Here is a 23,063-nt window from a genome sequence, read left to right on the forward strand (position 1 = left end):
GATTTCCACAGATGGCTGTGTACTTATGGTGGGGGTGGGGGTGGATGGCACCTGACAGTTCCTTTTTTTCCCAGAGGGGTCTCTCTGTGTACACTGCCTCTCTGGGACATGCTCGGGGATAAATAAATAACTTCCCCACTGTGTGCCCAGGAGCTCTTTAGATTGATGTTTTCACACTGTATGTCCAAGGCTATTTGACCTGCCTTCTCTCCAAAAGCAGTCTCAGTGCCTGAGAGGCTCTCCCTGAACCAAGCCAGCTGACTTTTAAAATTCCAGGCTTGAAGCCCCACTGGTTGCAAGAACTCATGAAATTCAGTCTCTCTCTCTTTCCAAGCCAATTGCTATGAGGGTTCCCTTCCTTGTGCACTCCCCCGGTGTGCTAGTATGTTTCTTGACCTTCTCTACAACCAAGCCTCCCTCCCCACTGTACTGGCCATGATCTGTTTCTCTCTCAAACCTAGTCTCCACACTTCCTACCTTCTTCGATGTGGCCTCTTCTCTACTTTTAGTTGTGGAGTTTGTTCTACATCTTCAGGTCAATTTCTGGGGTATTTAGGATGATTTGATACTTATCTAATTGTATTTATGGGACAAGGCAAGCCTAGGGTCCTCCTCCTTGACCAGCGTCTTCCCCTTTTTCTTTTCACTTTTGGGATAGTATCTTTTTTTTTTTTTTTAAGATTTTATTTTTAAGTAATCTTCACATCCAACATGGGGCTCAAACTTACAACCCTGAGATCAAGAGTCACATGTTCCACTGTCTGAGCCAGCCAGGTACCCCAATAGTATCTTTTGATGCACAAAGATTATTACTTTTGATGAAATCCAATTTATTTTTTCTTTTGTTGTTTTGTGCTTTTGGTGTCAAACCTAAGAAACCATTTCCTAATGCAAGGTCACAGAGACTTATGTCTGTTTCCTTCTAAGAGTTTTATAATTATCAGTCTACAGTTAAGTCTTTGAAACCTTTTGGGTAAATTTTTGTATATGGTATAAGAAAAGGCTCCAAATTCATTATTTTGCATGTGGTTATCCAGTTGTCCCAGTGCCATTTATTGAAAAGAGTCTTCTTTTTCCACTGAATAATCTGGACATCTTTGTTAGAAAAAACCAGCTGACCACAGATACCTGGATTTATATCTGGACTCTCTATCTTGTTAATCTATATGTCTATCCTTACGCCAGTAGCATACTGTTTTGCTATTATTGTAGCTTTGTAGTAAGTTTTGAAATTGGAAAGTGTGAGCCCTCCAACTTCATCGTTCTTCAAAATTATTTTGGCTGTTCATGGTCCTTGCCCTTTCATATAAATTCTGATTGTCCATTTCTGCAAAAAAGGCATTTGGAATTTTGATAGGGATTTCACTGAATCCATATCAATTTGGGGACTATTTCCATCTTAGCAAAATTAAACCTTCCAATCCATGAAAACAGGATGTTTTTCCTTTTATTTAGATCTTTAATTTCTTTCAAGAATGCTTTAGAGTTTTCAGTATACAAATCTTGTACTTAGGTTAAATTTATTCTGAAGTATTTTATTCTCTTTTTGATGCTATTATAAATGGAATTATTTTCTTGATTTTATTTTTGGACTGTTCATTTGTAGTGTATAGAAATATAATAGTTTTTACATATTATTAATCTTATATCCTGCAACTTTGCTAAACTTGTTTATGAGCCCTAACAGTTGTTTTGGCTGTTGTTGTTCTGTGTGTGTGTGTGTGTGTGTGTGTGTGTGTGTGTATTCTTAGGAGTTTCTACATATAAAATCATGTCATCTGTGTACAGAGATAGTTTTACTTCTTCCTTCAGATCTGGATGCCTTTTGTTTCTTTTTATTGCCTCCAATACAATAATAAATAGAAGTTGTGAGAGCAGACATCTTTGCTTTATTTTTGATCTTTGGGGGAAAAGCATTCAGTTTTTCACCATTAAGTATGACGTTAACTGGGATTTTCATAGATGCCCTTCATAATGTTGAGTAAGTTCCCTTCTATATATACTTTGTTGAATTTTTTACTTTTTAGTCAGGAAAGGATGTTGGATTTTGTCAACATCCATTGAGATGAGCATGCGGTTTTTATCCTCTATTGTTATGGTGTCTTACATTGGTTGATTTTCTGTTAATCCAATCCTCAATCTTAAGATATGCTTTTACTGGAATAAAATTTTATAGCCAAGAATATACTACTCTTCTGTTTCCTTCCTAGGGAAGTATAACTGTTCATTTTAATAGTTTGAAAAAATAGTGCATCAGTCACAGCTGGGTTAACAATGTCCAGACAAAAATTAAGGGTTTATTTTGACTAAAAAGCAAAAATTTTCATAATATAAAGGTGTTGGAGAATTTGAAAAGCAATCTTTTTGAAAATCTAATATAATAAATTAAGTTGAGGGATAGTTGACATATTAAGGTACCTCATCTCTTAATATCTATAACTTTTATTATTCTCTTCTTCATGTCCTACAATTCATGCAAAAATGGCTGTACAAGATGTTGAAATCTTATTTAAAAACTGTTATAAGACACTTTCATGCTGCAGAAACTCTTTGGTCTCTGAGCATTCCATTCGAGCAGGTATTACTGTGTTAGACTGATATAAACATTTTAAACATTATAATTATCTAATATCTAACACACAGAGAGTAGGATCTTGCTTCCAATGTATTGAATGATAACAGTTTAATTTCCTGGCAAAGCCATCTCAATCCCATTGTAATCTGAAGAACCAGAGGAACAGTGGACAGATTCACAGGTCTCTCATGACATCAGTTTCTTTAGCAACAAAATGCAGCAGGTTAACTTAGTGACATATATTAGTCACTTTGTAAATATTTTGGTTGCTGTATTAATTTTAACCAATGTTTTATTATTGAAAAATTAAAAATTAATAATTAAAGATTTTTATATTAAGAAAAAAGAAGTAAATTAAGGTTAGAATGGAATTTTAAAATTAAAACTCGGGAACCCTGGGTGGCGCAGCGGTTTAGCGCCTGCCTTTGGCCCAGGGCGCGATCCTGGAGACCCGGGATCGAATCCCACGTCGGGCTCCCGGTGCATGGAGCCTGCTTCTCCCTCTGCCTGTGTCTCTGCCTCCCTCTCTCTCTCTCTCTCTCTCTCTCTCTCTGTGTGTGACTATCATAAATAAATAAAAATTGGAAAAAAAATAAAAGAATGTGTGTCGAAAAGTGACACAATCAGGAACAGTCATTATTATTAATATTACTGACATTACTGAGATGAATCTCTTTTAAAATGCCATCGATTTAGTTCATCTATCGACCCAAAACTTTTTGAACTTATGTTAGACACTGTGAATGTTCCAGTATTGGCCATGAAAGAAACAAGTAGTTTAGCAGATAGGGAAAGTTGGATATGTAAGAAAATAATTACAATGTGGTAAGGTCGGGGATCTCTGGGTGGCGCAGCGGTTTAGCGCCTGCGTTTGGCCCTGGGAGCGATCCTGGACACCGGGGATCGAATCCCACGTCGGGCTCCCGGTGCATGGAGCCTGCTTCTCCCTCTGCCTATGTCTCTGCCTCTCTCTCTCTGTGTAACTATCATAAATAAATAAAAATAAAAAAAAAACCAATATGGTAATACGGTAAGTGTTTTAATCACGAACAGTACAGGGGACTGTGGGAGGCCTGAAGAATGACTGGAGTTCTGTTTTCAAGGTCACTAATGACCTAATTGTTTGATAAAATAGGTTATAATCCCTTGCCTTTATGTTAGCAAGATTAGGTGGCACAGTTTGGAACACAAGTCTCTTCACTGCTCTACTACTCCTGTGTAATCCCAGAGTTAAGTTCCCTTTTCTTTACACATGAGAATTGAATTAAATTTCAAAGAAAAATTGTAAGATATATATGCTACAAACAACTACAATCTTTAGCCTCTTTTTTTTTTCTTTAGCCTCTTCTCAGCATTCTAAACTATGGAAATACTAGGATTCCACTTTCTCTTTAATTTTAATGCCTACCAGTGCCTTATCTGGGAAACAAAGAAACCTCTGCCCTTCAGGAATTCTGAGAGCTGACTGAGCTAGCTAAATTGCATGCCTGTTAGTGGTACCCTCAGAGATGCAAAACTAAAAGGCAAAGGACACCTGATCAGTGTTTACTCTTATAAACTTCACAGTTGTTCATATTATATATAAAACATTTAATAGTGGAACAAATGTAATCATTTTTCCATTTCTAATTTGCAAGCTCTTTTAAGGCTAAATATACATTTTAGTTTTTGAAACGATAATTTTCTCTGTTTTTTATTTCTGTCTAGAGCTAAAGAACAGAGCTAAAAGACATCAGAATTCCATATGGCTAAAAAAAAATCTTATTATGAGCTAATAAATACAATATAGTCTTTCCATCTCCCCACACATGTACTATTTTATTCCACTAAGATATTTGCATTGCTAAGATATAATACAACTGTAATTTCAATTATAGTGTTAAGGTTTCGAGTGTCAAAATTAACAGACCTAGTTTTCCTATTTGAAATAGCTGTGAATTATCTCTCTATTATGGAATGATTGTGATATGTGTGTGTGTGTGTGTGTGTGTGTGTGTGTGTGTGTGTGTGTGTATTTTAACCTTATGTGTCTGGTGCCTAAAAATTCTTGTAAGAATGAATAAGGACTTAAATTACATTTTATCTTCTCCTGAATGTAATTGTTTTAGGACAAATTGAAGTCATTTCCAGCTCTTACAAAATTGGCAAGACACAAATGAAATACCACAGAGATAGGAGTCCTGGGGTTGTGAACCAGAAGTGAGATATCTATCTGTAACCTCAGCTTTTCTCTTTCCATGTATCTCTCCCCCCGCACCTCCCCGCCATTATATTAGCAGTGAAACTGCAAGACTAGGCCTTGCAGACCCAGAGATCTCCCTGCTATCTGTGGGATGGATACAAAAATGCTACACTGAAAGGGCAATATTCATAAGAAAAAATTTCAAAGTAGAATATGCCTTGAATATCTGAAGAGTAAATTTCTTTCCAAATTTATGCTAGCAGCTCAACCTTGTTAAAGAGACTTATTTTTGTATCTTGTCATTGCTCTAATTTTGACCTAAATATAAATGTTTCACTTTCTGCAAAGCATGTTCATGAAAAGTTGAATGAACATATATGATATTTTGGAGAACCAACTTTACTTTTCTATTGGCTAATATTTCACTTTCAGAAATGTCAGCTCTGACACCAACAATTTAGCTTTCAGTTGTTTCATTTAACCTTTCTGTGAAATAGTCAAAGGCCTACAAATAAATATTTAAACGCTCTAGGGGAACCTCTGAAAGAAACCCCATACGTAATTCTTTTATGAATGAAAAATTGTTTTGTAATGCGTCCAATTCTGAAGTCTTCTGGTTTCCTGGTCATCAAATAGAAAAGAATAATCTCAGGCAACTTTTGCCAGTAAGAGAAGGTATATCTTACTGTCTCAAGAGAAAATAAGGCTAGATTCATTGGGAAGTTTTATAGTCAAAACACTAACAATTTCCAGCCATGAACATATTTTACTGGCTTGCCCTTCTAGAAAACACAAGGTATTTAAATGAAGTATAATCAGCATTCTGTATACCTTCGATGGCATCTGTGGTTACTCATTGCCAAGGGACTAATGGCAAAGCTATAACACAGTAACACACAGGAAAATGAAATTAGAAAGTCAAGCCCTTGAAATGGATTAAGGATAATCTCACACTAACTGTATCAAATTGGTTGGCTTAATAGTTTATTAATATTTGGAAGACAACACTGTGCACCATTTTGGTGATAGGATTACTCTTCTCTCCAGAGCCTAATGTGACAAATGATTGGGATTGCTTCTGCCCTTATTAATTGTCTTTAAGCCCTTGTTCTTTTCCTTAATATCCTGAAGAGTCAAGAGCTTTCTAATTAGACCTTTTGGCCATGAAAAAAAAATTTTTTTAAAGATGAAAAATGTGGTCTTAAATCTATTCTGACCATATAAAACTTGATATATGAGATATGTAAACATAAATGTATGATTAAATGTATTCAGATTCAGATGAGAAAATCTTTTGTAATGAAACTATATGAATAATTCTAAAACTTGCCTTACACAGCTAGGTAGCTAAGTAACATTTTCCACAAGTCCCATTTTCTGGCTCTACATATGGTTTCAATGTTTTACTATTAGATTTAGAATACTCCTGTTAAAATATTGATCCTCTTTTATATAATGAGTTTCTGATTAGAAAAAGAAAAATCCACCTTAACAAGTATAGTACAAGGCATCTTTTTTATCTATTTATTTATTTTTGTATATTTTTTTAATTGGAGTTTGATTTGCCAACATATAGTATAATACCCTAGCACAAGGCATCTAAACAATTCTTTTTTTTTTTTTTTCATCTAAACAATTCTTCATGGTATCCTAAGGCTTCCGTGTTATCCAATGGGTGATATGTTAGTAAAACAATGAAATGTTCCATGTGCCTTCTCATTACCATCCATCATCCAACAGCTGTAAAATCACCAGCTGCTAGGAAAAAGGAGAACTGCATAGTCCTCTCCAGCTGCAAAGGGAAAAAGCTTAAGATGTCCTTTTCACATAATGTCTGGGATCCCAGTAGGCTGGAGTCAAAGTACAGTTTTCCTTGTCACAAAACCCCTATCCTTGTAAACATGTCAAACAGCACATCAGCTATGATTTATTTTTTGTTGTTATTGGGGAAGAAGTATATGTGGGAGAAGTAGTAGAAGTGGCTGAGGTCATGTAATACAGTAATAGTAACATCAATAGTGGCTACTATATGCCAGGCACTGGCTATCATAACTCAAATCCTCACAGTAATTATATCAAGTAGATCTTACTTTCTTGGGAAACTGAGGTTCAGTGAGACTGAGTAGCTTAGCAAATGCTGTAGTGAATCAAATCGAGATCTGATTCCAAAGCTAGGGTCTTAATCTCTGTACTGTTCTGCCTTCCAGTAAAATGAACAGATGAGGGAAAATGGAACTGGTAAAGAATAAACGGAAGGTCCTGGGAAGAGGGGGAAGCATGAAGAAGGAAGCATGGAGAAGACACAGGAGGAGTGTTTCAAGGTAATTTAAGCTGCTAGCTTGTACCCCCACTTTGTGCCTTTTTCTGTTCCCCTCTCCCATAGAAAGAATTGACCCTAAAATCTTAGATAGCCTGAGAAACAGTGTGTCATTTCCATTAATTATCTATTATCAGCCATTAAAAATTCTAGCCCACAGAATCAGACTTTGTTAATTAATCACTCATCCTGACAATATTAGCCGTAGATGAATTGGCATAGTCTATAAAGCAGCAGTACTCAAACTTTAGCAAGCACTGAAATCACCCGGGCCCCATCTCTAGAGGTTCTGATTCAGCAGGTCTGGGGTAGGGCCTGAGAAGTAATTCTAACAAGTTCCCAGGTAATGCTGGTGCTGCTGGTTCAGGACCACACTGAGAATGACTCCTATAAAGAAAAGCTGTGCTAAAGATAGTTAGATTTATATACACATGCCTATCACAAGTTGACTAGTAAAAGAATAGCATTTCTCAAGAGGCAACCTTCCATTGTGCGGGCACAGTTTACAAATCCCGTAATTTATAGCAGCATATGTAAAATGAATAGTGTTCGTACAAATGTAGCAGGACAATTGACCATATGGCCATGTTAGTAATTAGCCAAAAGACTATGCTCTTAATGTGCAGTTTGCTCACCTGAGCAAGTGTGGGAATAGGAATATCACATTTATAAAAGGCAACCATGCCTGAATTTAATATCAGCTCTTTATAATCCAGAAAAAACACATAAAAGTAAAATACACTTAAGCTTAGGGATGGAAAAATCTGAACCTAGAACTATTCCCGTTTCCAACCATAAACCTCTGCTGGTCCAATTACTTATGGCTTAAAAAACAAAAAAAAAATTTTAAGAGAGTAAAGATGACAAGAATATTCATTGGACTGGATCCCTGGAAGCCAAAATACCCTTAACCACTTAGCCTGTTTCTTATCCCTTACCTTGCCATGGCTCTAAGTTTGACTTAGTCTTGCCTGGTTTTGGCATATGCTGTAGTTATAATACTAGGGGCTACCACCACTGCTGCTGAAATCCATATGAGAATTGGGGAGCAGGATGTCACAAAACTAGTATTAAAAGGCAATTGCTTGCAGTTTCAAAGCAACCTGAGATTAGTAAGGAAGAGTGGTTTCTATCCCATAGGTTCTTCCAGGATAGAGACTTCTCATTCCAACATCCTTTCAAAATAAAAAACACTGGGATGCCTGGGTGGCTCAGCAGTTGAGCACCTGCCTTCGGCTCAGGATGTGATCCCGGAGTTCTGGGATCAGGTCTCGCATCGGGCTCCCTGTGGGGAGCCTGCTTCTCCCTCTGCCTATGTCTCTTTCTCATGAATAAACAAAGTTTCTATTTTATTTTTTTTAAGATTTTATTTATTTATTCATGAGAGACACACACAAAGAGAGAGAGGCAGAGACACAGGCAGAGGAAGAAGCAGGCTCCATGCAGGGAGCCTGATGTGGGACTCGATCCCAAGTCTCCAGGATCAGGCCCTGGGCTGAAGGTGGCACTAAACTACTGAGCCACCCAGGCTGCCCAACAAAGTTTTTAAAAAATGAAAAAACACTTACTAAATAATCCCCTTTACTTGGTTAACCAGCTCCTTTCTATAGGCTAACAGTTTTCTTTTGGGGGGCAGGGAGTGAGGTCCAACAGTAACTTTATTATAACAGAGAACCCAGGCTGCAATAAATCTACATGACTAGAGCAGATGGTTGTTATCTTTCCAGAAGATGAAGCTTGAGCCCAGCTGGCAACACACAAAGGTTAAGACCGAGGTCAAGAATATCCTCTTTCCTGGTATAACCCTGCATTGCCCAACTCATGATGTGAGATGAGAGACTGCCCAACCACACTGAATGGAAGGATGAGGTCCCACTGGGCAGAGGCAACAACCCAGCAGGAGATATTTAAATTATCCCCCAAAAAGATGCTGAAATAAGGTGTAGTTGCCTACTCTCACTATTCTTTGCTGAGAAAGATGAGGTTATGGGATGAATAGCAAATTATGTCCTTCATTCTTCAGATCAATAAATCCCGAGGAGATGGGGTAGATGGCCAATCAAGCAGTAGTACAAGTTGAAAATTAAAGCTAGCCATAGATCTTCATGTCTCAGGAAAAGAGCAGCAGGGATAAGGGAAAAGAGAGGAGCATTAAAATGCCTGAAGGCATTATAAAAGAGAAACTTCTTTCTTTTCTTCTTGAACAAGACAGGAAACAGCATCTTTTATTTTCCTTGATGCAGTGGCAGCAGACCCTGGTTTTCATAAAACACCCTGGATTTCAGTTAATATGGTCTGTTGATAAGATTGCTCAATCACAGGAAGACAAACAGGCTGACCATTAATGTTAGGACTAGGTCTCTCACAAAGCCTCTCACAAGGGCTATGTCTCATGCTGGGTCCACAGAGGAACTGAACTGTCAACATCATAAGGTGCTTCATAAAGGACTGCAGTACTGCAATAGCATGATTAAAGGGTTTTATAAGGAGATGACTTCCTTGTAGATGGTGACTACACATCTACATGACAGAAAGTTATATATAAAAAGATGGGGGAGAGTTTGGTTTCAAGCCACATAGTTTCAGACACCAGCTACAGATTCCTCTGTCCCATTTAATTACATGTTCTTTTCTGAGAAACGTATTTAATCACTGTGGTTGAAAGAAATGATCCACTCATCACCTCCACCCTCCCTCATCCTGTGAATCTCACAAGTTCAGAGGCTGAAGACAAGACAGTTGCTTCTGTTCCCTCTTGTCAGGGAAATCACTTGGTGATCTAGTAAATGTCATGAGCAAGATAGCCAGCCCAGTTGTCTAAGATGACTCTTGCCATAGAGATGTAGCTGGCCTCTGTCATGTAGATGGAGAACTTCTTGGTCAGCTGCTCCACCTGTTCAGACTTTAGCTCTGTGAAACAAAATATGCCAATCTGGTCAGGGATGTGCTGCCCATTGTGTGTGCCCATTGTGGGAGTCCTTCTTTTTGAGGTTGGAGACCAGCTGATTCTGCATGCTAATGATGCAGTTGGCCATGACTTGCACTTCCTGCAACCATTGTTTTTGAAAATCCAGGCTGGTCAGAATGGTCAAGGCAACCTGAGCTCCACTGAGAGGAGGGCTGGAATACACAGGATGGATCAAGGTCTTCAATTGTGACTCCACCCCTCTGGCTTCATCAGCATCTTTGCAGACCACAGTGAAGTCTCCCATTTGCTTACCATAGAAGCCCATGTTCTTGGTATAGGATTGGCAGAGACAAACATTAATGCCCTCTTCAGTGAAGTGGTGCACAGCCCAGGCATCTTTGTTACCATCACTACTGGCAAAGCCTTGGTAGGCCATGTCAAAGAATGTAGAGAGATTCTTTTTTTCATTGCTCTTGCTGTTTCCTTCTATTACTCAGGATGAGGGTCCACTCCCATGGGATTGTGGGCAAATGTGTGCAAAACAACACTTTACTCTGGCGTTTTTGAAATGTCCTTGCTAATGCCTATGAAGTCAAAGGCCCAAGTCTTGGGGTCATAGTATTTATAACCTTGTAGCTGCATGCCAATGTGTCTGATGGTTTGTACGGAAAAACATCCTGGCTGAAATTTAAAAATCTTTACAGAAAACTAGCTCTGATCTCTAAGGCCTCAGTTCCAGAAATGGTCTGCACAGTGATGTACTGGCCAATTTTCAACAATTTGCTATTCTCACTCAGGGTTAGTTCTATAGATGCCTTGCAAAATTCAGCCAGTCCTGCAATGGGCAGATATTCTTTATCCAAATTTTTTGCAGCAATCCGGGTCTCTGCCTTTCAGACACGAGAAAGATGTAAGGCTTCCCATTATACTGGTAGGCACCCTCTACCAGAGTCTTCTTTTTTTACTGCTGATGTCTCATAGGCTTTTGTGACTCCCCGGATGGGATCTGGGGGCCGCATCTCCACGTGGGCTCATCAGGGGCTGACTCTTGCAGAGGCCAAGTGGTGAGGTTGGGGCGGAAGGTGATGGTGATTTTGGATAGGACCCTGCTGGAGTGCCACAATGCCAAGGTGGAAGCAAGAGGTTCAGTCTGTAGTGCCAGAATGGAAGTAGAGGGCCACAGGTGCCCACAACGAGGTCAGGTTGACGGTTTTCTTGTTCGCAGAAGACTGTGTAGAATAGTTATATCTTAAGACTTTTGCAAAAGTTTCTGGCAACTCTGTGTATTTATCCCTTATGGAATTTTTTAATAAAGAAATTTTTTAAGTCAGAAAGCCATTTTTTAATTTCTAAAGCTCTGGCATATATTTCTAGGGGGTGCTGATGGTCACCTGCCACATCTATACCAGGTTGTCTGTGTAGCCAGCAAACAGCCTGGTCATTAGCATACTAGGCCAGAGGGGTGCACTGGGGCAGCTCTGACTTGCTGCTGCTCCTGATAACTTCTTGTTTCAGCTCATCTACAATGATCTTGCCCTTCAGGTCCCAGATCTTGACGCTGTGGCCCGTGGCAGCACAGAGCCGGTGGTGGTGGGGCCGAATCCCAGAGCATTGACAATGTCCCCAACATTGGGTATGTTGGGTGTATGGGTGTATGAAGGTACTTGCCTTGGCTGAGGTCCCACAGCATGGCCTGGCCACCCTTGCCTCCAGAAGCACAGAGGAAGTCATCTGGAGAGACAGCCACAGTGTTCAGGTGGCCCATGTGGCCAAAGCAGTTGGTCTTAAGCTTGCACTTTTCCAGGTTTTATACCCCGACCATCTTGTGGCTCATGAACAGAATAAATTTATTTCTCACAGTTCTGGAGACTGGAAGTCTAAGGTCAGGGTGCCAGCAGGGTTGGGTTCTCGCGAAGACCCTCTTCTGGGTCACAGACTGCAGCCTGCTCATTGTATCCTCACGCAGCAGAAAGAGAGCTAGCTAGCTCTCTGGTCTCTGAAGGCCACTAATCCCATTCATGAGGGCTCTACTCTTATGACCTAATTACCTCCCAATGGCCCCACCTCCACACCTCATCACATTGGGATTAGGTTTTCAACATACGAATTTTGGAGGGACACAAACAGTCAGTCCATTGCAGCCTGCGTGCTCTCCTTTCACTCTCCTGTTCACTGAAATGTTGTCATTCTACCTCACACAAACTTTCTAGTTTACAATCTTGTAGATAGACACATCTCTAGAATGAATGCATTATTTTCTATTTGAGTATTAACCGAATCCCATTAACTTAGGTATTACAAATTATTCCATCCTTATTTGTAGCAATGTTAGCTCAAAGATGCATTACTGTCTGCAAACTAGTCTGTGTTTGTTGGGTGAGTGCTACATTTTCTCTAACTTCGGAGCCTCAGCTTTGCTTCTAGAGAGAGCAATAGCATTGTTTTTCTGTTTTTGAAACACTGGCCACTGCCCTAGTCATTTTAGTTACCCCAAAGCTGTCCTGCACCCCAGAGACTTAGCCCCGTAAATACAAACTGTCCTGCTAGCTAACTGGTTCACAGTCCTTATGGCCCTGTCCTCTATTAGGGCTGGGAGAAAAGACAAATGTAGTAGTCTACTCACTAGAAAATGAAGCAAGGATACTTGGAAGTCTTTATATTTTTATTTATTTTTTGCTTTGATCAGAAGTATCAGAGTAAAGTATAACATTTAAAAATTGGAGTGCTCTCCTATTTGCCTTCTCTTTGCCTCATCCCTAGCCATCGTTCTGGGTGCGTCCCAAAAAGGAACTTGCTGTCTGGGCCACTTTGTATCCTCTTTTTTTTTTTTTTTTTTTGGAAGAAGATGTGAGGACAATGACAGTAATTTTTCATCATTTTTCTATTCCTCTGTTGCTATCATTCAGTCCAACACCTTACCAAACACTAGTCCTAGCTCAGGTAACACACTGTCCTGAGGATACAAAGCTCATGTAGTCCCTGTCCTCAGAAGTTTGTGATCTCTCAGGAGATGCAGAATAGTAAAAGTTCAGAGGAAAGCACGAGGAGATGTGTGAACCCAGAGGAAAGAGAGTTTAAGTCTGGCTGAGGGTAAGAGGGGGTCAGTCCACTCCTCACAGAGGAGAATCACTATCTTTCTATTTTGCTGGACAGCAAAAGATACTAGGCATTAAACTGAGGTTCTTGTTTTTTCCACTTTAAAATCTACTCAACAATGGTCCCCATTGACTATAAAAGCTGGCTCCTGTGTGATAATGCCACTAATATGATTATGCCAACCTCTCCTGCTGCTCACCTTACACTTCATATCTGAAGGTCAAGGTACTAAAAATTGGCATGGATGTGTCCCAAGGAATCTGGCTATCATGCTTGACTATTTATAATTCTAAAATTGAAGATTAAAAAACAAGTTAAATGGCACTGTATAGGATGAGTATGGAGTCTGAGGAGTGAATCTGCAGAGGAAGAAACAGGAAGCATTATATGAGCATAGACCAGCCCTAAAGGAACTTAGATTACCAATGCCCAAAGCTTAAAGTAACTCACAGTTTGTTTCTCATAGGTGAGGAATTGTTTTACATACCACGTGGAATGCTCCTGGGGCCTTGACAGGTCTGAAGCCATCAACAGGTATGCATTGATCAGCATGGCCGTTACAGAAGCAGCTGCCCTTGACAATGAAATCATAAATTGCATAATGTGTAAAATGTTGGGGCTTTGCGGTCAGGTCGTTTCTCTGACACGGACAAGACTGTCGTTTCAACAGCTGCACACGGAGGTTGGTGATTTTCAGCTGCTCCTGTACCTTGGCACTGTAAGGGTTCTCTGCATCATATGGTGGTGACAAAGCTCTGAAAATAACCTATAAAGGAAAAAAAATACCATGAGTATATAGGACTATGTACAAACCCCCAGTCATTTGCCCCATGTAGTCTTGCTTTGATTTATATCTTTTGTCATCTGCAAGTGATAAGGTAAGAGGCTTTTAGAACTTGATCACACAGGTGTGCTGCTTATTCGATGCAGAAGGATAAACTGAGGAAACAGCAGAGTCCTGACTCTTGAGATGAAGGCAGCCGTGGAAAGACTGGGAAAAGCATTCTGGGCAGAAGGAAGAGCAAAGTTTAAAGGCCTTGACGCTGAATCAAGCCTGGCTTTTTAAAAGAACAACAAGGCCAGTGTGACTGAAGTCCAGGAAACAAGGGAAGTTTTTAGAGAAGAGGATGGAGCCAGTACATGACAGATGACAGAGAGTCCTTTAAAGGCCATGGTAGTTATTCTAACTGTAGTAGGAAGGTCATATGCAGCCAAGTGATATTATCTGATTTACATTTTTTTAATTTACATTTTTTAAAAAGATAACTCTTGCTTCTGTGAGGAGAATGGATTATGAAGGCTGAAGAATAGAGGCAGGAGGACCAATTAGGAAGTGACTGCAAAACCAAGATCTAGGTACTTCTATTTCCAAATGAGGTGTGACCCTTTTGAAGACTAATCAATTATTAATTGGAGCCCCTGTTGCTACAAATACTTTTGGTTCTCCTTTCCTGGAGAAAGCTTCCAAGCTTCTGACACATTTTTGGAAGATTCTCGCTAGTAGTAAATATACAGTCCTTCCAGGGTGGATTTGATTTCTGAAATTAGTTAAAAGTCCCTTACATCCCAATATAGAGAGTAAAATGGCTGATCAAGTTAGTTAACAGTACTTTGGTTAAATGTGAAGTATAAGTAATAAAACCGTTTTTCAACATGTGTGTTATAGATAGACTCGAAAGGCAATTGAAAACTCTAGTTCTGAGGAGGAAACCAGAGGGAGGAAGATTCAGAAGGGATGGTCTTTGGGCATGTCCATGTACCTATACATTATATGGGAGTAATAAAAGGAGCCCAGGAGTGGAGTGGTACAAAAACATGTCTAATGGATCTGTTAACTTTGAGGGAGTAGAGGCTGGTGGAAGAGGAAATCACTGCCAGTGGAAACCAATGAATATAAAAAAGGGATTCCAAGCTATCTCATAAAATAAACCAGTATTATAAGGAGGCCAACACTAAGTTATACCATATAATGAAGATTAAAAAAAAAAAACCCAAACAAAACCTCAAACAATCTTGTTAATTTATATAATGAGAGACAAAGCTCACCTGAAAAATTCTAAGGTATCTCTTGATTTTTAAAAGATATTTTAAAACTCTATTTGGAAATATTTTGATAGCCAAGTGGTTTAAAAATAAATTCATTATTAAAAAGTAGGCTTTGAATAAACTTCCATTTTGAGAGAATGTATCTAATAGTAGTTTTCCAGGAAAAAAATTCCTTAAGGTATACTTTGGATAGAAAAATTAATTTTAGAAATTGGTTTTTGCATTGAAAGTATGAAAATGCAAGAATCAAGTGTGCAGTATCACATCTCCAGGTGTGGAAATATGACTTTGGGGGAAGGGGTGATAATTCAATGGATACTCTCCATCCAGCAGCTGGAGTGATTCCCTGCCCCCACCCAAATACCTCCCATTTCTCTCAAAATAAAATACAAAGTCCTTATAACAGCCTTGCCTCATTTTTGTTCTTAGTGCATATTCCCAATTGACATACTGTAGTGGTAGCTCTAATGATTTACCATCTTCGCAGTCTAGAAAGTAAACTTCTTAAGGGTAATCACTAATCCCAGGACAGTGCCTGGTACACAGTCAATAGTCAATAAATTTTTGGTAAATGAATGGGTTATAACATGAATTGATTAATTATAACATTTGGTAAAGGAATTGATTGATTATAACATTGTTCTTGGCATTCAAGGTCTTAAAGGGATTCAGACACTGAATTCAAATTATAGCACTAGGAGGGAAGAGGTAGGAACCTGTATTATAAAAACAGTTATAAATAACTGAATCATTAATCAGTTTCTGCATTTCTAGCTATTTTTGAACTTGCAAAACTTGAAAAAAGTTGTACCCAAAGCTTTAACAATATTCTGCCCCATTTATTCACATGTAAAGTGGGAGAAAACAACATATGGAATAAAATTTTCCAACAAATAATATGTCACCTACTTGAAAGTCAATATAGAGGTACTATCTCTTTCACTTTTTACTTTTTTATTTATTTTGAGACACAGAGAGAGGCAGAGACACAGGCGGACAGAGAAGCAGGCTCCCTGTAGGGAGCCCGATGTGGGACTTGATCCCAGGACCCCGGGATCACGCCCTGAGCCCAAGGCAGACACTCAACCACTGAGCCACCCAGGAGTCCCACTTTTTAATTTTTTAAAAGAAAATTATTTTAGTTAAACTCAATTAATGAACCTATAGTGTATTATTAGTTTCAGAGGTAGAGTTCAGTGATTCATCAGTGGCATGTAACACCCAGTGTCTAGAAGTAATATCTCTTTTAATGAAAGCCTATATCCCAGCGTAATTTTACATTTGAATCATTAAACAAATAAAAAACACCGAATCCATTGTGAGTTTTAAATGGGGCTTATTTTTCATGATACCCCAAATACTGGCACTCTGTTATACATCGGTGAAGAACTCTAAATAAAACCAATAATGTGGCTCCCTCCTGGATTATCAACCAGAGTAATGCAAGGGCATGGAAAAGGCCACAGTGATAACCAAGTTTAAGTGTTCCACCAAAAAGCCTATAGCATACTTCTCTAAATTGCAGCCCACCCTTCCTTTTCCTCAACATTGGTAGCAACTATTTGCTCTCTCTGTTCCTATCACATATTTACCCTTGACATTTACCCAAGTTCCCTCCCCTCAGCCCCCCATATAGTCCCTTCCCCATTAGAATTGCTTAGCACATGCAAGGCTGGAGGAAGACCCATCAAGGTTTGTAGGAACTTAGAAGGTCTCTTGCTTCCTGAACCCAGACTGTGGAAGCTGAATGGCGGCTCTGTGCTCAGTGTGCATGACACCGCAGTTGGCACACGGATATCAGCAGGGAAGGGACATCATGACCCCTGAGGCTGCATGCTGGAAAGGAGACAACAAAGTGCCACAGACACAAAAGTGAACGGGAATTTAAACCATGAAATCTTTTTTCCAGAAAGGAGACGCCTTAATCTGATACTCTGGGAAATGGATCTACCCTTCGTCAGGAAACAGAGTGCGCCAATCCAGATGCTTCAAACTTCTGGCAGGTCGCCCTTTGGGTCCCACCCAGTTTTTCTTCAAACATCTCCAGAAGAAGCCTGCATGCCACTACTAAAATGAAGTAAGAAACAGTGTAGAAGCCCTCCTATCCTATCAGCCACTTCTGTTTTTGTCCCCATCAGGAGCAGGATGTATCTATGAGCCCATTACTGTTCCTCTGTCAAGGGCTGCCTCTGAAGATATGCTCCTGACAAGACATAGTTAGAAAGCCAGAGCGGAACTAAGATCAAGCCTGTTTTGATGTTTCCAGCTTGTTAGTGCTATTGGCCAGGACTTCCTGACCTTATTTTTCAAATTAAGAAAGTTGATTATGTTTCAGTGATTAATACTCTCACTATAGAGAAATCTGTCACTCAGAATGTAGGGGACACTAAGTATCTACAATGAGTTCCCCAAGACAGGCAGAAATAACACCAACTCCACAATATTTTCCCACCTAAACTTCTGTATATATACATATAGAATATAATGTAGACAGCTTTGTTTCAACTTGACAATACTGTGTGAATTTTTTCCAACTCAATAAAAATATCTCTACATCAGTGGTTCTCAAAGTGTGGCCCCCAAACCAAGAACATCAGCATCAAACTGGGAACTAGTTAGAAGGGTAAATTCTATTTATTTATTTATTTGAGAGAGAGAGAGAGAGAGAGAGCAGGAGGGAGAGGAAGAGGGAGAGAGAATCTGAAGCATACTCTGTGCCAAGCACAGAGCCTGATATGGAACACAGCCCCACTACCATGAGATCGTAACCTGGTCCAAAACCAAGAGTCAGGTGCTCAACCGACTAAGCCACCCTGGTGCCCCAGAAATGCAAATTCTTGAGCCCTATACCAGGCTGAATGTTCAGAAGCTCTGGAGGTGGGGCCCAGCAGTCTGGGTTTCAACAAGCCTTCCAGATGATTCTGACGCACAATAAAGTTTGAGAAACGCTCCTACATAATGTAAAAATCTGTTTAGAAATCCATTGTGTGATATGATATAATTTATTTAACCAGGCTGCTGTTGTTAGGCATCTAGATTGTCTCCAGCTTTTCAATATAACCAATTCCAGTGAACAATTATATAGCTAAAATGCAGAAGTTTATAATAATATCCTGAAGATATATTTCCAAAAGTGAAATCAGTGGTTTCAATGAAATGCATAATTTAAAAACATAGCTGAGCTTCTGAATGAATCATAGGCCCTTTCCTACCTAATCTGTAGAATCTTCCCATTTCTCTGGTCTTGCCACACTTTCTAAGCCTGGAATACCTCAAACTTTCCTAAGGATCTGGATTTTTACCTTAGGTTATGCCATTTCTTATGCCCAAGTCTAACAAGAGAGATCCTTAAAAAGTTGCGAACAGGTTAGAATTACCTATATGTTTTCTTTTCTGATGCTCACTAATACTGAAAATTAGTTAAAATAGTATTCCATATGACTTATTTTTACTCTGAGATGAAACTTTCAACAGAGTATTAACACGATATGGACAGAATAAGAAGTAGAGTAAATATTAGATACATAATAGTCAAGGGATTCTGTTAGTATCAAACTCATACCCTAAATATTGCTCCATAACTAAAATTTTATCACCTATGTTATTAGATCACAATAACTTAAGAAACTTAGTTATCACATTTTTAAAAATTCTTTTTAGCTACTAGCTTGAGGAATATTTCAGATCCAAGTTGATTACCCATCTTGTGGATTCTGTTGGCACTTGTCTTTCCATGATAGCACTTTCACATTAGTAAACGTTATTGCGTATTTACTTGTCTGTATCACATAATAGACTCTGCTCAATGGGCAGGAATCTTGTTTGTCTGGCTAACAGCTGTGTTCCCCAGCATGTCCCACAGTCTCTGGCATATTATAGCATTTCATGATTACATTGAATGAATAAGTGAATGAACTATTTTTCCAAATAGTATTTTTAAAAAGGAGAAATGAAATAGGGAACAGGATTTAGAAGAATACAGATGCCTGGGTGGCTCAGCGGTTGAGCATCTGCCTTCGGCCCAGGATGTGATCCTGGAGACCCAGGATCGAGTCTCGCATTGGGCTCCCCGCATGGAGCCTGCTTTTCCCTCTGCCTCTCTCTCTACCTCTCTGTGTGTGTGTCTCTCATGAATAAATAAATAAAATCTTAAAAAAAAAAAAAAAAGGATTTGGAAGAATAAAAAAGCAAAATGTTTTTACCACAAGTTCTGCACTCCTGATGAAAAGTATATGAACACACACATATTATGTATAAATACCTATGTAAAAATATGTAATACATTTCAAATGGTTTTATGGTTTCCTTTTCTTCAAGAGCACACAAGATCTTTCATATTCTTAAGAAAATGGTTCAGACAGGCATGATTAAGCACCCAAACACATAGAAATATTAGGTCTTTTGGATGGTTTCTGGTCTAGTTTTCTTATTTACTAAAACTGGAAACTTTAGGATCATAACTGCAATCGTTCTTTAATGGGTTTTTAAAATTCTTGAATCTTCATGTTCTCAAGAAAGCATTTTACTTTCACTGGTTTTTCTCGTGTTTTTCTATTTCATTTTTGCTTTTACTTCTATTACTCTCTTTTACTTACTTGCGTTTAATTTTCTCTTCTTTTACTAGTTTTTTTTTCTTTTACTAGTTTCTTAAAATAGAACTGTAGATCATTGATTTGAGGCCTTCCCCTCCTCACCAAATACTTCTTCAGTTGTATCCAATAAATTTTGATATGTTGTGTTTTCAGATCAAAATCCTTTCTAATTTCCCGTTTCATTTCCTTTTTGACCCATGAATTATTCAAAAGTATGTTATCCAATTTCTAAATATTTGTAGATTTCCCTGATACCTCCTGTTATTGATTTCTAATTTAATGCTTTTGTGATCAGAGAACATACTTTGTATGATTTGATTCTTTTATATTTATCAGTATTTGTTTTACGGTCTATCTTGATAAATGGTCCTTGTGCCCTTGAAAGGATTGTGTATGCTACTGTATTTGGTAAACTATTATATAAATGTTAATTAATTGGGTTAAGTTGGTTGGCAGTATTAATCAAATCTCTGTATCCTTACTGATTTTCTCTACTTGTTTTACCAATTATAGAGAAAAAGACCTGGAAAACTCCCAACTATATTTTTTCAACTCATCTGTTTCTTCTTGCCGTTTTTGCTTCATGTATTCTGAAGCCTTGCTATTAGGTCCATAAACATTTAGGATTGTTATATTCTCTTGATAAGTTAGCTCCTTTATCAATATGAAATGTCCCTCTTTATCTCTGGTAATACGCTTTGATCTGAAATCTACTTTTTCTAACAATAATATAGTCACTACCAAAAGCTTTCTTTTATTAGTGTTAGCATGGTATGTCTTTTTCTATTCTTTTACTTTTATTTTTAAATTTATTTTATTTTTTTAAGATTTTTTAAAATTGTATTTATTCATAAGAGACACAAAGAGAGGCAGAGACACAGTTAGAGGGAAAAGCAGGCTCCCTGTGGGAAGCCTGATGGGGGACTTGATCCCCAAACTCCAGAATCACGACTTGAACCAAAGGCAGATGCTCAACCACTGAGCCACCCAGGTGCCTCCCATTCTTTTACTTTTAACTGAATTATGCTTTTGTATTTAATTAATTAATTAATTAATTTATTTATTTATTTATAGCAGTGGGTGGGGTGGAGGGAAGAGGAGAGAATCTCAAGAAGACTCCCCACTAAGTATGGAGCCCAATGTAGGCTTGATCTCACAACCCTGAGATCAAGATCTGAGCTGAAATCAAGAGTTGGACACTTAACCAACTGAACCACCCAGGCACCCCACCCCAGTTATGTCTTTATATTTAAAGTTAATTTCTTGGGGCACCTGGGTGGCTCAGTCAGTTAAGTACCCAACCCTTGATTTCAGCTCAGGTCTTGATCTCAGGGTCCTGAGCTCAAACCCCATGCTCCCAGCATGGAGCCTACTTAAAAATAAATGTGAATTTCCTCAGTTGCATCTTTTAAAAAATTTTATCCAATTTGATAACCTACTCCTTTAATTGGAGTGTTTAGATCATTTACATTCAATGTGACTGTTGATATGGTTGTTTTTAAATCTGGTTTTTGGTTTTTGTTTATATTCTATTCCTCTTTTTTTTCTATTGTCTTTTGGATTGATAATATTAGGGTCCTTTTTATTTCCTTTTTTGTTTATTAGTTGTAACTTTAAAAAAAAAACAGTGGTTGCTTTAGAGTTTATAGTATACATCCTTAACTTAATACAGTCTATCCTTAGGTACTATTTATTACTTCACATATAGCATAAGAAACTTAGAACACCGTAGTCCCCTTTCCTCCTTTCAACCAGTGCTCCATTGTTGTCATACATTTGACTTCTATATATAATACAAACTTCAGAACACATTAATATTTTTGCTCTAACAAGTCAATTATCTTTTATTTATTTATTTATTTATTTATTTATTTATTTTTATTTTTATTTTATTTTATTTTTTAAGTAAACTCTATCTCCAATGTTTGGGCTCAAATTCATGACCCCAAGGTCAAGAGTCACATGCTCTAAGCCAAGTGTCCCTCAATTATCTTTTAAAAAGATTTTTAAAATAAGAAAAAAAAGTATTTTGCATGTATCCACTTATTTTCCCTTTTTGATGATTTTCACTCCTTTGTGTATATAGATCCAGATATCTATTTGACATCATTTTTCTTCTGCCTGACGGACTTCTTTCAATATTTCCTGTAATGAAAATCTGCTGGTTAATGAACTTTTTTCTCTTCTATGTCTGAAAAGTATTTATTTCATCTTAATTTTTAAAAGATATATTTACTGGGTATAGAACTGTAGGTTGATAATTTTTTTTCTATCAGTACTTTCAGGACCTGCCCCACTGTTTTTTGCCTTGCTTTGTTTCTGTCAAAAAGGTTTCATTCTTACATTTGTTCTTCTGTTCATCATGAGTTATTTTTTCATCTGGCTGCTTTAAGATTTTCTCTTTATTATTTCTTATTAAACAAATTAATTATGATGTGCCTTGGGATATTTTTCTTCTTGTTTCTGTGTTTAAGGCTTGTTGTACTTCTTGGATCTGTGGATTTATAGTTACAATCAAATTTAGAAAAACTACAGCCTTTCTTTCTTTCTTTCATTCATTCATTCATATTTTTTTCTGTTCCCTTCCTTTTTCCTCTCTCCTTTGTGGACTCCAACTACACATACATTAGACTGCTTGAAATTATTCCTCAGCTCACTGATTGATTGATTGATTGATTGATCTGTCTTTCTTCCCCCATGTTTCATATTGAATCACTTCTATTACTCTGTAGTGAACTTCACAAATCTTCTCTTCTACTAATCCCATTCGATGTATTTTTCTTTTTTCCTCCATTCAATGTATTTTTTTTTAATTTTTATTTATTTATGATAGTCACAGAGAGAGAGAGAGAGGCAGAGACACAGGCAGAGGGAGAAGCAGGCTCCATGCACCGGGAGCCCGATGTGGGATTCGATCCCGGGTCTCCAGGATCGCGCCCTGGGCCAAAGGCAGGCGCCAAACCGCTGCGCCACCCAGGGATCCCAATTCAATGTATTTTTCATCTCAGACATTATATTTTTCAATAGTGAAAGTTCAGCTTAGATTTTTGCTATATTTTTCATGCTCTGCTTAACATGGTCAATCTTTCCTCTACACTCTTGAACATAAGAAACATAGTTTTTTTTTAAGATTTTTATTTATTTATTCATAGAGACACAGAGAGAGAGAGAGAGAGAGAGAGAGGCAGAGGGAGAAGCAGGCTCCATGCAGGGAGCCCAACATAGGACTCGATCCCGGGCCATCAGGATCACACCCTAGGCTACAGGCAGCACCAAACCACTGCGCCACAGGGGCTGCCCAAGAAACATAGTTATAACTGTTGTAATGTTCTTGACTCCTAATTCCA

The 23,063-nt window shown here is 38.3% G+C and overlaps 1 protein-coding gene, 1 long non-coding RNA gene and 1 pseudogene across 7 annotated transcripts in view; 1 reads left to right on the plus strand and 2 right to left on the minus strand.

Moving 5' to 3' along the window:
• Nucleotides 1-23,063, plus strand: part of LOC140602904 (uncharacterized) — a 178,913-nt gene that overhangs the window by 127,974 nt on the left and 27,876 nt on the right. For 2 of the 5 annotated variants that reach the window (XR_012005885.1, XR_012005886.1), the window contains exons 5-8: nt 6,965-7,078; nt 11,525-11,615; nt 13,545-13,612; nt 17,034-17,201. This is a non-coding gene — a long non-coding RNA (uncharacterized lncRNA). Of the gene's footprint in view, nt 1-6,964; nt 7,079-11,524; nt 11,616-13,544; nt 13,613-17,033; nt 18,198-23,063 lie in introns of those variants that run through there. The other 3 variants (XR_012005884.1, XR_012005882.1, XR_012005883.1) reach the window with 3 other exon arrangements.
• Nucleotides 1-23,063, minus strand: part of NTN4 (netrin 4) — a 124,336-nt gene that overhangs the window by 68,984 nt on the left and 32,289 nt on the right. For both annotated transcript variants that reach the window (XM_072773162.1, XM_072773161.1), the window contains exon 3: nt 13,566-13,844. In XM_072773162.1, coding sequence (XP_072629263.1) covers nt 13,566-13,844 — 279 coding nt within the window. The remainder of the gene's footprint in view (nt 1-13,565; nt 13,845-23,063) is intronic.
• Nucleotides 9,842-11,424, minus strand: LOC140603222 (aspartate aminotransferase, mitochondrial-like; annotated as a pseudogene).

This window comes from Canis lupus, chromosome 13 (assembly GCF_048164855.1).
Source record: "Canis lupus baileyi chromosome 13, mCanLup2.hap1, whole genome shotgun sequence".
NCBI lineage: Eukaryota > Metazoa > Chordata > Mammalia > Carnivora > Canidae > Canis > Canis lupus.